Source organism: Cloeon dipterum, chromosome 3 (assembly GCF_949628265.1).
Source record: "Cloeon dipterum chromosome 3, ieCloDipt1.1, whole genome shotgun sequence".
In the NCBI taxonomy this organism is placed as follows: Eukaryota; Metazoa; Arthropoda; class Insecta; order Ephemeroptera; family Baetidae; genus Cloeon; species Cloeon dipterum.
Window position 1 is genome coordinate 28463241 of NC_088788.1, and position 17031 is coordinate 28480271.

Sequence of the window (17031 nt, forward strand, 5' to 3'; positions counted from 1 at the left end):
TACTCTCTTCCACCTCCTAACAATGCCCGGCAACAATGTACAAATTGTTGACTGCGTATATATACGCAATTACAGGGCGTAATGGTCGGTGTGCGATGGGCGAGAGTGTTTGCTCGGCGTCTTGGGAAATCACACGTCCGTAATCCATCAAACGCGAGGGGAGGCAGCCAGCCAGCCTTGCAGTCGGGGAGCGAGGTTAATAATGAAGTAATGAAACTATCGAGTTGACGTCGGCCGTAATCAAATTATTAGAGCCAGATTTTAAGCCGCATTAGCTGCTCGCCGGCCGCCAACGCGACACGCCCCGTCGAGAGTCAGCTGCGAACAAGCGTTTTAATTTGCCTACCTGCTGCTCTCAATCCTAAACACACACTGCATCAGCGGATTGCAATTGTATTGCACCGGGATTCAAACTAAACGACGGTCTGTGTGAACGGATTGATTGCCGTATATGGGAGCTTGAGCTTATTGCTAGGTACTTGTACTTATTGCAATGTTTTTTTCCCTAGAATTAAACCTGTTAATGTTAAATGAATCATCATCACCGAGGGAAAAAAAATGATCTAAATGAAATTGAAAATTTAAATAATTGTTTTGAATACAAGAACAGAAACCCGCACATGAATTTACATTTTTTTCTCTTGCTAAAATTACCATTTTTTCAGAGTTCAACGGAAATTCGATTATTTTTCAACCTTGATATTTTAATAAAAATGCAAAATTCAGGCGCCCTCTCTATCTCTAACCGTCTCTGGTTGCTTTCTTTCGCAATCCTCAATTATGTGGCTCTGGCGTGCTGCTAGCGGCGACGGCGGCGAGTGCTGGCTGCACTTTTCCCATTTGTGCCGTATATTTTTTCCGGGGGACAGGGCGCGGAAAACAACAGCTGAGGTGCGGGGATATGAATGTATGGCGCCATAAATAACCGGCGCGATGACGACAGCGAGATGAGCCCGTCTAGCGCGAAATAAAATATATGTACACCGAGGGAAGGTGTGAAATGGAGAAACGCATCAGCCGGCGAGGCGAGGGGAGGCGAGAGAGAGAGAGAAAACTGCTCTCGGGGGTGGTTTTGCGGGGGTTGGTAATGATTTTTTTGCTCGAGGTTCGCACCTAGCCACCCGCGTTTTCGGACTCATTAAAAAGTGCGTTGCTCGCGGTGGGAAGCGGGGCACGTGGTGCATGCGGCGCAGGGCCCCTTTAGGCTGCACTTGGCCCACTTATCGAGCCGCACATCCATCATACTCAGCCTCCTTGGCTGCTGTCGCTGACTGACAGCCGAGCAAAGTCACTTTGTGACTCATACAACACGATCAGATTACCCACATCATTGGTAATGTCAACGCACGGTCATTCTCCTGTCAAATGAACACCGTGTGCCTCTCTCGTAACTCGATAGCCCGATAGGCTCATTTGCCTGTTTACTCCTATATATTCAATTGCACACGCAGAATTAAGGTGGAGCTCTCTTTCTCTCTCTGAAAAGGCGACGTCTCGCAGTGAAGGTATCGATGATCGTCGTGCCTTTTGTTGCGAGATGCTGTTGCCTACTCGCATGGTCCATTTTATTTATATATTCTCGCATTTTTTTCTCGCTCGGCCACAGCGTAAACAGTATTGCCGCAGAAACCTGAAATGCAGCCGAGTAAAATAATATTTGCCGAGTGTGAGTGTCCTGTTTTGAAACCTGAGAGCTCTCGATATCACGATTTCAGCGCTCCAGGGCAGCGCAATAGCAGGTAAACCGCTGCTTTTCTGCAATTATACCGCTGCCCAGGTTAATCTTCCGATTCATCACGTCTTGAAACAAATATACGCGTCTTTATTTTTCGAGAGCAAATCAATCCGTCCGACGGCATCGGTTTCGCGATTTTGACACGTTTCGCAGCGAGAGAGAGAGAGGGCCGCTCGTCGGCTGGTGGGCTGTGACTGGTGTTATAAACAGCTTAAATGTCATCAAGTGTCAACCATGCTAATGAGATCCGTAAAGACTCTCATATTAGTGTCGTGTACCCTGCTGTCACTCTGGCTAAATACACACAAGAGCCGCCAACGTGCCATAGGTCAGTGGTGCCTCCCAAATCACGCCGGCGCCTCGCTGCAACCACCGCGAGCAAAGCTAATTTAGTCACAGAATTCGTATTTCCCGTCTCTGATCCGGTGAAACCGTCCAATTCGTTGCAATTTCTTGCCACCCTCGGTGGTGGAAAGAAATGCAGCGCGAGGAGGGATGTACACGCTTTCAATCATTCGGCGCTTCCGGGCCGAGAATCGAAACGGATATGAATTCAAACATTCGGGAAGAAAGCTGCGTGGAAATGGTAATGAGCACAACCCCTGCCGGCTCGGGGCTGCTCCGCCCGGCTCGCGCATTAATGCCATAATAGAAGACACAATGGACGCGATATGGTGTAAAGCGGCGCGCACAAAAGAGAGGGTGTATTTACATTCTTGTCTTGCTGGCTGACTTTGTAATACAAATAGCGAGCTGATCCTAATTGCATTGAGCCGTCCATTGTTGGATGATGAAAATGAGCCGAGATGGATCGCGAGCTATTATGGTAATGCAATCACAAAGAGCCTGCTGCTCCTCTCTCGCTCACTCGCGCCAAACAATAAGAGATTTCGCTCGGTTACATTTTGTGCATTACTAATGTCGCTTCTTGTTCTGTTTTAGGTAAGTTCGGATTTCCATTGTGTGTGAAAAGAGCGGTTTTACCATGTACAGACCGGTCGCCTCGCAGCCGATGTGGTAAATTTCGAACGTGTGTGTAAAAAAGGTAAGAAATGGTATGTGTGAGAATAAATGTCTGTGTGTCTGCGTCGATATTCGATTGGCCGTTTGTTTGAAGTGAATTTTCAATCGAACCAAAATGATAGAAATGGAACTAGAATTTAAATTTCCCTTGTAATGGAATTTATCGAATGAATTTCTGGCCTCTGGAATGATTCAAAAGAAAATTCTGGATGTGATTTCAAATTTTTTATTTTATTCTTTGGCCAGTTAGAAAGAATTCAAAAATATTACGTCAAAAGTTAAATAACGGAAAATAGATTTGCATTGCAACTTCAGCTAATTCATGAACTTGATTAAAAAAATTTTCAATTATATTAATGACTCGGCAATATACATAATAATCCAAAGGAAGATTATTCTGATTAAACCAACATGTTATTTAAGTTCTTGGGTTTGACAAACTGCCGATTGGTCTAACTTGCACAATTTGATGTAATAAATTATATTTCAAGTCCTTATCAAAATTTGAGAGTCACGTTTTGCACGGCAGCTTTTTTCATACGCTCCTATTCATGCAAATTGCTCAGTCAGACAATAATTCGCAGAGAATTTTAAAATCCCATTATGACGGCCGCTCATTTTCCGGGGCGTTTCCGCGTCTGATGGCTGCAGATTCTTATCAGCGGCGAGCCAAAGCAGTCAAACGTGGTGACACCTGCACGCAGATTTTATCAGCGTGGCACAATGAGCGGCGCACGTAGCGTGAAATATGCTGACGCGAAGACGAGCGAGAGTGCTGGCTGTTTGCTCTCACCCCTTTGATGACACTGCACCACTGGCTTTGCACAGCGCATAAACACGTGGGGCGGATTTGTAAATTGCTGGTGCGGGCCTTTCTAGCCTGCTTTTTAATTCTGGGAATCGTTCGTCGGCGTATCAGCACGAGCAGCACCAATCAAAATGTGCTGACTCAGTGGAAATTAACGCAGCAGGTAAAACGAATGCAGCAGCGGCAACCGCGCCCACGAAAACATGATTTTGTGCTTTTCTTCGCAACAATGAATTTCATTTAGCGTCCCGCGCAGTCAGCGCCACGCATGCACTATTTTTTCTGCACGCGGGAAGCAAAAAGTCAAAACGATAGCCATCTGCAAACTTTTTATTATTCAAAACTGTGTACGCGCGTGATCGTTTTGTATTTGTGAGTGCGAGCTGCTAATTGTTGATTTATCTGGCCGAGCGAACCACCTAATCGTAGATTTATGCGCCATTAATGGTGCGGCCGTTAATATTAATTGGATTACAAAACCATTTTTGTCCTCGCTGAGCCGGCGTAATGATGATAAGTTGCAGCGCGGAGTATTTTTGAAGCGATCAGGCACACACGCTCGGACAAGTGCTCTTTGTTAGGCACTAATGCTATATGAAATTATTGATTAGCGCAGAAAAAAATATGAAAATGCAAGTCAAAATTAAATGCAGCTACTTTGGTTATTGTATCTCATTGAAATTTCCTGCTCTCTAAACAATTTAATTAGTATAGTCAACCAGATATAACTATGCTCTTTCTCAATTAAATTTAAAATATTAGGAGGGTGAGTTACAATCAACTCCATCTCTATATAGCATGCCTTTGCAAATATGGAATTGTCTCACGTACTGGCGCTCGTTTTGCGGAATGCTTGCTCTGCGCCCGCGGCCATTCGAGATTAGCGCTGCATATCACGAGACAGGAATCAACCTGCCGCGTGCATTGTTATTATGTGCCACGGCAGCGGCACCACCGCACCACTTGGGTACAACATATAAAGTCGAGTTTTGTCTCATTACCCGGGGCTCACTTGCGCGCGCTAGAACGGCGGGCGACGATAATAACGCGGCTGTCACAATGATGCATTCGCCGCAGCGCAGCGCAGCTCAGCTCAGATGCCTATCTCCTCTCATTTCGGCAAACTTTCGAATTCACGCAGGCATAGCATTCCTCGTCGTTCCCCCGCTGCCGAATTCGTTTCATTGTATTAAAAACAACATTTCCGCCACCCTCTCGTGGCATTAGATTAAGAGCAGCAGCAGTAGCAGTAGCAGCCCTGCAAGTTATGGTGCTGGCTGTGCTGAAAAAGCAATTGCTCCAAAGTACGCTCGCTGTCGCTACCAGATGGGTTCCTCTGTAAAGAGAGTGATGAATGTACCACGTGATATGAAAAGGCAGCTCAATGAAATTGCCCCGTGTAGCCGGCTGGCTGGCTGGATGCTTTCTTTTTCCTGCTCGCGCGCCTGGACGTCTCGGGCGGTAGGCAACCTGCTCCGCACCTCGTCCAAGCCGGTCGCCTAAATTTTCGCTTGCCGTCATTACCCGGGTGTTGGACTGGCCACTCGGCTGGCCGGCAGTTCACACGCCATTGCGCGGCCGGGATTAAGAATCGCCATATAGGGTCATCCCTGGCTCGTATCCACTGATCAACACAGCCCTTTATGGGCTCGTTCGCCCCGCTCGTTCGCTCACTCCCGCCGGCCTCTCCCTGAAATTGAGTTGGTTCGTGTATTTCCCTGGCGTGCCGATCGATTTTCGCCTCCGGGGATTGATTTTCTGTCACGGATTCACTCGGACGTGAACTTTCGGCAAGTTCGTTGCTTCCCAACTTAAGTTTACTGAAATGCACTTTGTTGTTCGAGCGCTGCGATTATATTGAGACGCTTTTAAGACAATTGCCAGGGGAGGAAATAATTCTCTACCGACCATTACAACATTTATGTATGAATGTGGAAACTTAACAACGCAAGCGAATAGCGTGGAGAAATATTTTTTCACGAGTTTTCATTTTCATTATTGCCAGTTTCACTTTTACGACGTGAGTTTCGCTTTCGTTGCTCGCTGAGGCTTGGTGCTGAGACTGAAATTGTTAACGGCGACGCGTGCTACATTTTGAGGTTTGTTTGATACGCACACTAAAAATAACGGAGAGAAGAGAAGCGGAGCGAGCGAGGAAACGGATGTTTAGTGATGCGTAAACCTATTCCTTTTCATCCCTTATAGTTGAGCCAAAAATAGTAGTGCGGGTAATCTCTTAAGGCGAGCCACGCTACTATTACGAAAAAAGGCAGCTTTTACAGTGGCGAGGACAAAATGCAAAATTATTCAAATTAAAAAGCGAGAGAAAAAAGGAAAAAGTAATTCAGACGAGTCAGAGAAAATTCCGTGCGTGCGTGCCGCGGAGGGGTTTTAGTTTTAAAATGCTTAATTGTGCGACAGCGCTAATCCTGGCGGGCTAATGACGATCGCGCGCGCACGTTGCAATTTGTTTAGCCTCTCACTTGACTGCCTTGGATTACAAACACTGGCCCGGCGGCCGGGAGAGAGAGAGAGCGAGCGAGCGCGAGAGAGACTCGAAAATCGCATTAGTAACGTAACACCATAGGGTCAAACACAACTCAATATTGCCGGCGCTCAACCCTTTCTCGCCCTCTCTCCCTCACTAATAATATTTTTCCATTGCCGCCCCTATTCATTAGGGACGAAGGGGGTGAATGACTTAAAGGATTTGATGATCGCCAGGAAATTGTACAGGAAACTATACAAAAAGGGTCGCGCCGCCTAATAATAAAACAAGTACAACTCATTCTCGTTGTAATAACTGTAATCATGGCGCCGAATTAGGCATGCACCCCTTTCCAGCCACCCCCGCTTGATGGATGACCAATTTACCAGGTCCCGCGAGCCCCAATCGAATTCCAGACTCTAATTCCGTTTGGGACTAATGAAAAACAAACGCCAGACGCGAGCGCCGTTTGAATCTGTCTCCGGAGTCCGTTTTAATTCGGCAAATTAAATTGTCGCGTATATCAAAATTTTTCGAGCCAAATCGCGTCAGGAGCAGCAGAAGCACGAACCACCCGCCGCAATTTCGGCTGCTGACACAGGGTGGGGGAGGGAGTACGAAATTTAATTAAAAATTCTGAGCTGCAATAATTACGAGAGAATTTACGCGATGGATAATTAAAAAATAATTCTGATTATGTGTTCGGAGGGCAACAAATTACACTCGGAAGGAGAAGGGTTGTTGCAGCAGGGGTGCGAAAGAGCAAATTTCGGCTGTTGCGAACTGCTGCTGCTCAACTTCATAATCGGCAATCTGGCACCTTGATGAGTCTGACCCGTGACACACACACACGGCAACAGCTGTGAATTATTGTATTTCGCACCCGGCGGCAGCTCCACTACTCGGGGGTGATTTATGCTGCCAGAGACCTGCTGGGAAAATATTTAAGCGAACGGCGTCAGCGGTGGCAGCAGCAGCATTCGTTCGCATAATATCCGTTGCGGTCTGAGGGGGATGTTCCGTTTCAGTGGCGCGCATCGCATCCCCCGGTGAATTTCTTCATCTTATGGCTCCCTGTATGGCCCATATCTGCCACTTGAATGACCACGCAGAGAAGCACAAATTATGGCCAAGGGTCGTTCCGTGTAGAGGGGAATTGCCATTTTCCAGTTTTACCAGAGAGCCCCTGCCTGACTGCTCCTTTCTTTTTGCCCTCTCCTATTCTTTGAACACTGAATCTTTTTACGGTACTTTTTCGGCAGAAATCCTTTCCAAAATGAGTTCCTCCTTGTTCGACTTTTGCAGAACATTTTTATTCACTCTACAATCAGCCCGTTTCTGAGTGAGTCGCGGCTGATTGTGAGATCGATTTTCCAACTCAGGATTGGCTAAAACGGTGGGATTAGTGCGCGTCAGGGATAAAAATCGGTGTAAACGGCTTTGACAATACACAAAATCGGCGCCGCCCTAACTGCTTGGTCGCGGAGTTGAAAAATAATTGCCGTCAAAGGTGTTGTCGAACACAATAGTGTAATCCGCGTTGGCTCTATTCATCACCAGGTGTCGACAGGGCCTTGAGTGACGCCCATCAGGGCCTTATCAACCCCATCGCGATCATTCTAATTAAGTCATTCCGTGTGACACACACTCGCATGGGCGTGCTCTCTCTATTTGTTCCCGAAATATTATAAAATACGTATACACGCGGCCGGTGGTGTTCTCCCCTCTCATTATCGCGGCCGGTGTATTTTTCCATCCCCTGTCGTTTTTTGCGCTCAGCATTTGCCGCCACACCCACTCATTGTTTCAAACACGCGATGGCTTCGAGGCTTTCGAGCGCAACCCTTGAAGGTGCGGGCGTTTTTATATGAATGCAAACTCATCACGCCCCCCAGCCATCCAGCCAGCCGCCTTTCTTTTATAAACCATAAGAAGCAATTTTCTACTCAATCTCGGCATCATTTTTATGAATATTACTTTTTTTTAGGGCTCGCGCCTGTTGATAGATGAAATGGGTCATAAGGGAACTCGTAAAACTGCTGCGCCGATGATGAATAAAAGAGAGCAGACGCTCGCGGGGGAGCATCCCGCTCGGCCGCCACTGCCAATTTTTGAGAATAATCCGCTCGATCTTTACGGCGGAATTCTGCCCACGTTTATTGCCTGACGGTGTTAAAATCGTCAAAAAATGAAGCGAGTGCCGTAAATAGGATTAAACTGTTATTTTCAACCGAGCGCGGGATTTAAATGAAAAGCCGACCTCGCACTGATATCGCAGGTGGCACCAATCATTTCTAGCTCATTAAAATAAATTGCAAAAGTTTTAAGAAAGAGTTTATTATTCTGCAGTCAATCAAACTGGATCGCATTCAATATTAGGTGCAGCAAATATTTAATTACCGAATCGGCTCACTTTCGCAGTCAGAGTCGTGCATTCGGAAAAAATACAGGCGCGGTTTCTCGCTCGGGACAAATCAGGTGAAAACCCAATCGCTTCCAGTGCCAAATTTGATTAGCGTTGGCGCGCGAAGTGATGCAAGATGACGTGCGGAGGATGAGAAGCGCCAAGAAAGAGGCGCACAATATCCGCGTCGCTCTACATTCTCGTCACTTGCGCTTCCGCTCGAGTGCCCGGCTGTGTTTTTGCCCAGTTCGTTCACCCTGCCACTGTAAAATTCGCCGGCCGAGGCGAGGCAGACGCGGGCGAGTGGGTGGGTGGCCGCCGAGGGGTGCAGGTCTGTCACTCGCAGCTGACTGCACCCCCTTCGATCCTCCACCCTCGCTTCTTTGGTGGCGGCGGCGTCGTCGTCGTCGTCGACCTTTGAGCCAAGCGTGCGTCGCCGATAATTACCGAAAAACAGCTGACACGGTTATAAATTTAATAAAGTGCATTTCATTACGGGCCGGTTATTTATGTGCGTCGCCAGCTGCCTCGGGTGGTGTTTAGAGTACGGCGAGAAAAATCGTGTCGCGCCGGCCGCCACTCCAGTTCTTTGATCTTCGGCCAAGAAGAGATTCGGCCGCGCGATTGTCATTCTAAAAGAGAGTGAGTGAATGTGAATGAATGAGCGTGATTTAAAATGCTTTTCAGGATCCGGTGGGTGGCCTGCAGAGCGGTATGTTTTCATTTCGTTAAGTGAGATTTATGTTTAAATTCTAAATCCTGCTCCGAATCGCCACTTTACACGCCCAATTTAGCTCCCAACACACTTGCAGATTTGCTCGAGCCCGACAAAGTTGTTGGGAAACATTTATTTTAAATCTCCTCTTTTTCGCAACCAGTGAGAGAGTCAGAAGTTGCCTTTAGATGACACACCACCAACTCAGCGAAAAAATATTCGGGAAGTACGTTGGCAACTTCTGGCGTTCTCCAGAGCAAATCTGCAATGTGCAAAAAGTGCTGAGAAAGAGTCTGAAACTCATTCTTATCTGCCGAGTCCGTCCAATTCAGTCTAAATCAAAAGCATTTCGTTTTTGTGAATCCCCAGGTTTATCAATGCGAGACGACGAATCGTCCAACCTTTGATAGACCAATCAAATAGAGCAGGTGCTAGTGGTAAGTCAGCCTGAGACGTGAACACATCTCTAACCCTTGTTTCTTTCTCTTCTCTGTCTTCTCTCTGAAGGTTCATCAATGCGAGGCGCCGAATCGTTCAGCCCATGATAGACCAATCTAACCGAGCGGGTAAGTCAGGGTTTTCAAAATTCGCTCTGCATCCCTGTTTTTTCAAAGTAGTAGATTTGAATTGAATTTGGTTTGCAATCTCGTTTGATCGATCGGAATGCGGGCCGAAATGGTGCCCGTCCCGGTCCCGATCAAACCGAGCGACTGTAGTTTGTATTTCGGCCATCAGTAGAAATTTGAGTGAAAAACACTACGTGGTCGGTTAGAGCCGTCAGTGTGTGGACTGAGTGAGGACGGCGCCTTGCGATGGTGATCCACGACACACTTCCTTTTCTCTTCTGTTTTAATTTTTGTGTTGCAAACGCAGAGTTTCTCGACTATACATGAGCATGCTCAGGATTTCAGCAGAAACTCTGCGTTGTTGCTGTTTGTGCGCGTGTGTGTGTGTTTGTATTTACCCCGGAAAGCCTCCACCCTGAGGGCGGTAAAGTGCCTGTGCGAAAAAGCTCCCTCCCTGAGATATTTTATGCTCGAATTTCCATGCGTGGTCCGCAGCAGATAGCGCGTATAAAAGCAGCAGCGGCGGCAGAATTATTTTTCTCTGCTCCCTCACTGCTGCTGCTGCTGCTGCAGCGCTCCACCCTCGCTGGCTGTACTTAAAAAAAGTCTCCCCCAGTAAAACGCCATCCATCAGAGCCGTCAATTTGTAATGGTGGGTCGCTCTCTCGCTCTCGCCCGTTCTCTCTCTCTCTCTCTCTCTCTCTCTCTCTCTCTCTCTCTCTCTCTCTCTCTCTCTCTCTCTCTCTCTCTCTCTCTCTCTCTCTTTCTGTGCTAAGCCCGCGTGCGCCAGCCAGCTAGCCGTGTCCGTTCGTCCGTCCGGCACAAAAATACTGTGAGGGTTGCTGGCTGGCTACACCGCTAATGCCGGGTGCGGATTTGCAGTCAGCAATTCTCGAAATGGACTCGCCTCGTGTTTTTGCCTTTCCCCGTTCGTGCCCCGTCATATTTCGCTGGGCGTGTGACCCGCAGCCGGCGGAAGCGGCAATAAACCTCAAGGAATCGCTCGCTTATCTGATGCGAATCCGAAGGCGGGAAACACCCCTTTCCTCCTTCATTCATCCATTCGCTCCTCACTCATCCAACCCTGATAAACCCCTTAATTGCGTCGCCCGCGGCTGTTATTTATGCCGCCTGATAAGAAGCAGAGAGAGAGAGAGAGAGAGAGAGAGAGCGTGCCGCTGCGACCATATTTAAAATAATCAGCGACACGGCAACCGGCTTCTTTGAATTGGCACTTTGCAGCCCCTGTTGTGTTCCGCTACCATAAACATGTAGCCACCCTCCTCACTCACCTTTTACTTTTTATTTTTCAATTTCACTTCGTGGAAGAATTTTGGCTCGAATTGCCATTGCAAATTAAGGATTTTGGTGCGCAGAACAGTGTGTTATGCTGTGATACAGTCAGTTCTATTATATTTGAATAGGAGTTGAAGCCATTTATTTATGTTCATTTTTTCCAAACTGATAAATTCAACTTGTGTTTAATATAAAAGTGATGTTCAATTTTATTGTCTTTAATTTTTTCACGTGTGTAAGAAATTAGTTGAAATATAATCCATTTTAGCGAACTGACTGGCTTTTTTCATTGTAAATTACAATTTCGTTCTTTTCCGCAATCTTTAAAAATGATAAAGATGTTACAATTCATTCTATATCCGCACCATGCGATGTTTAGTCGAAATTCTTCCCCTGCTTTGCAAAAAAAAATCAGGGTGGGACCCTCGAGTGCATGCGTTGTTTTCCTTTCTGTATTTTCCGACGGGGTGGGCGGCCCAAAATAACCCTGATTGAGAAAATAAAAAAGCAAATTATAGTCTTTGATCTTCGTAGAAGTGTTGTTTTGCCTTCTAAAGGGCGTATTTCGGGCCAGGGGTGGTCTGTCGGGCACGACAAGAACAGGGATCTGACCCCGTTGACGCAGTTTTCTCGCCGCACGCAGGTCCTAGTGGGGCGTACAGTCCGGACGCCAGCATGGGCTACATGATGGATGGGCAGGCGGCGCAGATGATGCATCGGGCGCCGGGCGACCCCGCGTTTCACAACGAGTACCACTACCCAGCGCAGTACTACGGGCACCATCTGTAGCACCTGCAAAAGTGAGTGTTCACCCGTTCTATCATTAACTTATATACACAGTTTTCCTTATCTAGGTGTTTTTTTTTACAGCGGCAGGAATTTCATTCAAAAAACCGATCATTGATGATTGCAAAAAGATCAAGTGCTGCGCTTAAGACAAAAATATTATCCAGGAATTTAAGATCTCAATATATACACCAGTTAAACTCTTTTACTTGAAGGATCCATAATGGCCTCATGTGCTATTTAAGTTTGTTAGCCAACTTTGAATAATAGGCATCAAATTCCTAGATTTAGTGAGTACAAGATATTTCAAAAATGTTCTTGGGCTCTCGATATTAAACTACTCACGATTCGCAAACTATTTGATCCCAACTGTTGTGACGGAACTAAAGAATGAACAATTATGTCCGAGCCAAAAAAAAATAAAAAATACATGAATTGTGCAATAAAAATGCTAAGTAAACAGAAAACGTGTAGAGTTTTTTTTTCAACCGCAAGTGATAAGTCAGATATTATGGAAATGTGCAATGTTTAGTGGTCGACATATTTTCACAAAGTATGCGTGCTTTTCATTATGTTTACTGCACTGAGCAAAATTTCCACAAGGAACCATCTTGCTTGCGAAAGTTAATTAGCAAACCGTGTGAAAAATACAACATCAGATAAAGTAAAGCTTGAATAGTTAGTCTAAATGAGGCTGCTAAAATGTAATGTCAAAAAATCGCTAAAATTCCTGTTAATCCAGATATGTCGTAATTTGTCAACATTTTCTGTAGGGTTACGCCTACTCATAGCAATATATTATTCGTAGTCTCGCCAGTGGAAAAAAGATAAAAATCGCAGTTTTGACCACGAATTCGATTTTTACATCTTAGAATTAAAATGCATTTTCCTTGTTTTGTGTATTTAGTCAGTATATGCTCGGATGTGACTTGGCAAGACATCGAATCAGACATTTTGCCAGGCCATTAACATTTGACAGAACCAGCAGATTCAGTTTGGCTGTAATAAGTTATTATCCAATGAAGACACGCCGGCCGATCAATAGGGAAAATTGTGTGCTGTATGCGGATCAAAACAAATAAATCAGCAGCAATCAAGCATGAAAATGCAAGGAGCCGAGCGGCGATCGAGAGAGCTTACACTATATATTCTTCGCCGGCGCGCTTTTTCAGCAGATATGTCGTCAAGATAGCACGGTCCTGAAACTCGTCTCTCGTGAGTGCTTGCTCGTCGGAGGATAAAAATGATCTTTATGGCGCAATCCAGCAGCTCATTTCAATTTTTTGATTGCACATACTGCCGCCAGCGGCAACGGCGGCGACTCCCTCTCTCTCTCTCTCTCTCTCTCTCTATTTATTCTCTTGGCACAATAACCAGCCCAATAATATTATAAACTTGGCTGCATATGCTGCCTTTTTTCGCTCTTTTATGTGCCATGTTTACAAGGAGTGGAGAATTTTGATTTTATGCGATACGCCACCTCATTATTCGCATGCATGTGACGCTCGTAAAAGCGAACGACGCGCTCTTTTGTACGCCGCGCGACTCTCCACCACTATTTTTCTCCTTTTTATATTTATTTATTTTTTCGGCGTCCCACACATTCGCCGAGAAGCGGATAGAGTAAGAGAGAGAGGCACCCTTTGTTGTTGCCCGCAAAGGCTGATTAGCAGCTCTCGCCGCGACCCACTCGTTTCTTTTCGTCCATTTCTTATTTTCTCACGGCGAGATATCCAGCCACAGTACTAATTAAGCTCCAGACTGGTTCTCCTCCTGCCGCGGCCCCACCGACTTTGCTCGGCTAGCTAATCTCAACAAATGACTGTTAAACGAAAACCGACTCTTTTTTTATTTATCCAAACGCCGGCTCGTGCATGTGCGACTCGCGAGGATGATCATTAAATTTGTACCCTTCCACTTCAATTTGCTGAAATCAAGCGTGGCCTCGGTGCGCTTCATTAGGCTTCGAAGTTGTTATCTGTGCAAACCGGTCCTTGATAAAAATTTCTGAGATGTTGTTGATTCAACTTAAAAAATAAAAAAACATGGACTATCGTGGTCAAAACAATTTTTTTCGTGGAGAGTAAAATTTAATTGTAATATTGAGAGCAGATAATCAAGAAAGCGCTAGGATACCGTTGCATGCAATTTTAATGTCTTTATTTGGAAGTGCTCTGGTGATTAATGTGTTTTGATTTCTTGTTGCAGCAGTTATTGCCAAATGAGTTCCGACTCGGCCCGCACCGGCGAAGCAGGCGCCAGCACTGTCGAGATGAAGGGCGACCCTTGAGGCGGCGGGCCACGCAGAGCCAGGGACTTGCCACCGTGTTTTTTACAAAAATATTTATGAGAGAAAATGAAGAATGTGACCACGACGTCATAGATACCACGTGATACGATAATTTTTATTATTTCCTCCGATCTCCTCGCTCAAGAGTGACGTGTTTCGTTTGTGTTTTGTACTGTATATGTAAATAGCCCATCAACAATCCTCGCTGAGCCACCGATTTCGACTTTTTATCTTCGGTACAAAGCGGACTACGTAGTGATATTACACACACACACACACACACACTCACACACAAACACACACTCAACACACACGTGACACTTAACGGAAATTTACACGTACACACAGCATACACTTTCTCACGTAAAAAACAAAAACACTAGTAAAGAAAAGAGAGTACTACACACACCGACACCCACGACGAAAGAAATGATGAATTAAAAAGAAAAACCGGCGAAGTGCACCGCAGAAGAGGAAATTTCTGCAGCAGATACATCCAGTATACGTGTGCGTGCGGCGTGTTTGTATAAATAGCAAGAGAGGGACGTGCCACGGACGCTCTTTCAAAGAACACACACACAACCGCCGAACAAGAAACAAACAGAACTCTTGCGGTGTGTGTGTGTGTGTGTGTACGCGCGCGTGTGCGTTTGTTTAAAATTCGAATGAATGCATAAATGCGAGGATCGTTTTATTCTGTAAGCGTTGATTAAATCCTAGAGACTGCTGCTGCTCCGACGTAGACGAAACAACACGAACACTCACACACAAACAAACATGTACGTAATGAGAACGAACTATAGGACTACTTATGACGAACTCTTATTGGAAGCAGACAGAGCGAAATCCGCGAGTGAATTGTTAACTAACTGATGGTGTCCTTCTTGTTTCGGTGTTTGCGAGGACCTGCCGAGGCGTCTTGAGTAGCGCGCGCGTGTGATACATTCATCAATCAAGCAAGAAAGCAACCAACCGACCGACCGACCCTGTACACGTACCGTCTTAGGAGCCCTGCCGTTTTGCTGAAAGCGAGACGCGCGAACAAGCAATAAGCTGCTGTTGCCTTCGGACGGACGCCGCCACCGCTGCTGCTGCCGCTGCTGCGATTCGATTCGGACAGGAGGGCCATCGAGACGGGCACGACCAACCACATACACACACACTCACTTACAAGGTACCTCAGGCGAAACGGAATACCTTTTTTATCGTTCTGTTCGTTGCGAGAACGAGTGAGAGAGAGAGAAAGAAAGAAAGAAAAACAAACACAAATAAATACGGAGACGAATGTTGTAAACTTAAAAATGAATTAGTGCGATGCAACCCAGTGAAGATGCGGCGTGTGTAGGAATGTAGAACGCAAATCATCACCATTGATCATCATCATGTTTAATCTTCCACGCGACATTTTATCTCCTGCAGCTCCTGCGCTCTTTGATATTCGAAAACTATAGCTTTGCAAATACGAAAGAAACGAGACTACTCGAGATGACTCTCCTTGTCCTCTTGTTTTGCAATCGTCATCAGTGTTGTGCCGTGATACATACAACAAAGCAGCTTTCTGTTGACCGAAAAGTTACTTGGTATGATTTCGTGCCCCTCGCCACCCTCCCCTCTTCAACCTCTTCAAACGCAGACAGACAGACGGGCCCTTTTTACATCTCTGTTCTTACCTTATATTCTCTCTCGAAATCTCCGAAACACTCAGGTGAAGATTTTACTTAAGACGAGACACACACTCTAAATGAAAAATCATTATGTAAATGATATAGAAATCTCTGCCGCCGCTGTGGATAATTTTTTGTATTGTCCAGCTCTTATTGATTGTAATTTACTACTCGAGACGGATTTCGAATGTTTTGTTTCTGTTATGTAAGTACGCTATTACCTAACAAGCTATTGTGTAAAAATTTACATAGGGACATTGCCAAGATTATTGTTTGTGAAAAATAGTCGGTTTGTTAACTTTAAGGATGAGAGAGAGTGCTATCTATGTTGTTTCAATGTGCAAATTTATAATTTAAAAAAGATGGATGCGAAATAAAATGTGTACCTCAATTCACAAATTGAATAATAAACAATTTAAATAATTTAAAACAAAAGACATGACTCGATTGTTTTATTTTGCGAAAATTTCAACTTGCCAGGCCTATTGCAAATTTGATATTATTTCTCTTTCTCTGCTGAAAATCAGTCTTCTTCCTGTTTTAAGAGCAGTATCTCTTGGGACACAGATAGCGACACCGGTCCTAATAGCTAGATACAACATGACAGAGTGATAGCAAAGAGAGCAAAACAAAGGAGCACTCTTGCTGGAGCCCCACTGCGATCAACGTCATCTCTCATCACGTGGCGCACCTGCCACTTTGATTCGGCTACTTTGCCCACGCAGGCAGCAAGACAAAGGACGGACCGTGCAACAATGGGGCGCGATTGTTGTAGGTGCAGGATGAATGGGCCGCCTCGGGGGGATGCGGTTGGGCAAGGTAAGCAGGCACAAAAAGCCAGCCAGCCGCAGCACAAAGGCTGCTTTCCTCCCTCGCCGCGCGCACTACTTTTTGTCTCGGCGCGCTCATTAATTACCGGCTGCTGCTTTGGACGCACAAGAGGCTATTGTCCGGCGCTTCCCTAGCGTCCATCACTCTCGGCTCGGCGGCTTCTGCGGCCTGCCCATCTGCATGCATGCGCCGAATTCTCGACGATGTCATTTCTCAGCGCTTAATTGGCAATGAAAATTGGACCGCGGCAGGTGAATGAGTCGAGTCGTCCTGCCGGCCGGCCGGCAAGCGAGCACCGCGGATCGACGGTGCCGGCGCGGCTCTTTCGCTCGCGGAGCGTGTGTGTTGTACGACAGCATGGCGGCATCAACGTCATCAAAGAGGGGGGCTCGAGAGCGAGAAGAATGAAGCGCTGCTGCCGCTGC

The 17031-nt window shown here is 46.0% G+C and overlaps 1 protein-coding gene across 10 annotated transcripts in view; it reads left to right on the forward strand.

Moving 5' to 3' along the window:
• Positions 1–16212, forward strand: part of hth (homothorax) — a 118081-nt gene extending 101869 nt beyond the window's left edge. For 4 of the 10 annotated variants that reach the window (XM_065482957.1, XM_065482956.1, XM_065482958.1 and 1 more), the window contains 3 exons: positions 9543–9610; positions 11661–11835; positions 14030–16212. In XM_065482957.1, the coding sequence (XP_065339029.1) occupies positions 9543–9610; positions 11661–11824 (232 nt within the window). In that variant the 3' untranslated portion in view covers positions 11825–11835; positions 14030–16212. Of the gene's footprint in view, positions 1–2677; positions 2911–9542; positions 9611–9680; positions 9740–11660; positions 11836–11905; positions 12289–14029 lie in introns of those variants that run through there. The other 6 variants (XM_065482950.1, XM_065482952.1, XM_065482954.1 and 3 more) reach the window with 6 other exon arrangements.
• Positions 16213–17031: the final 819 nt, after the last annotated feature.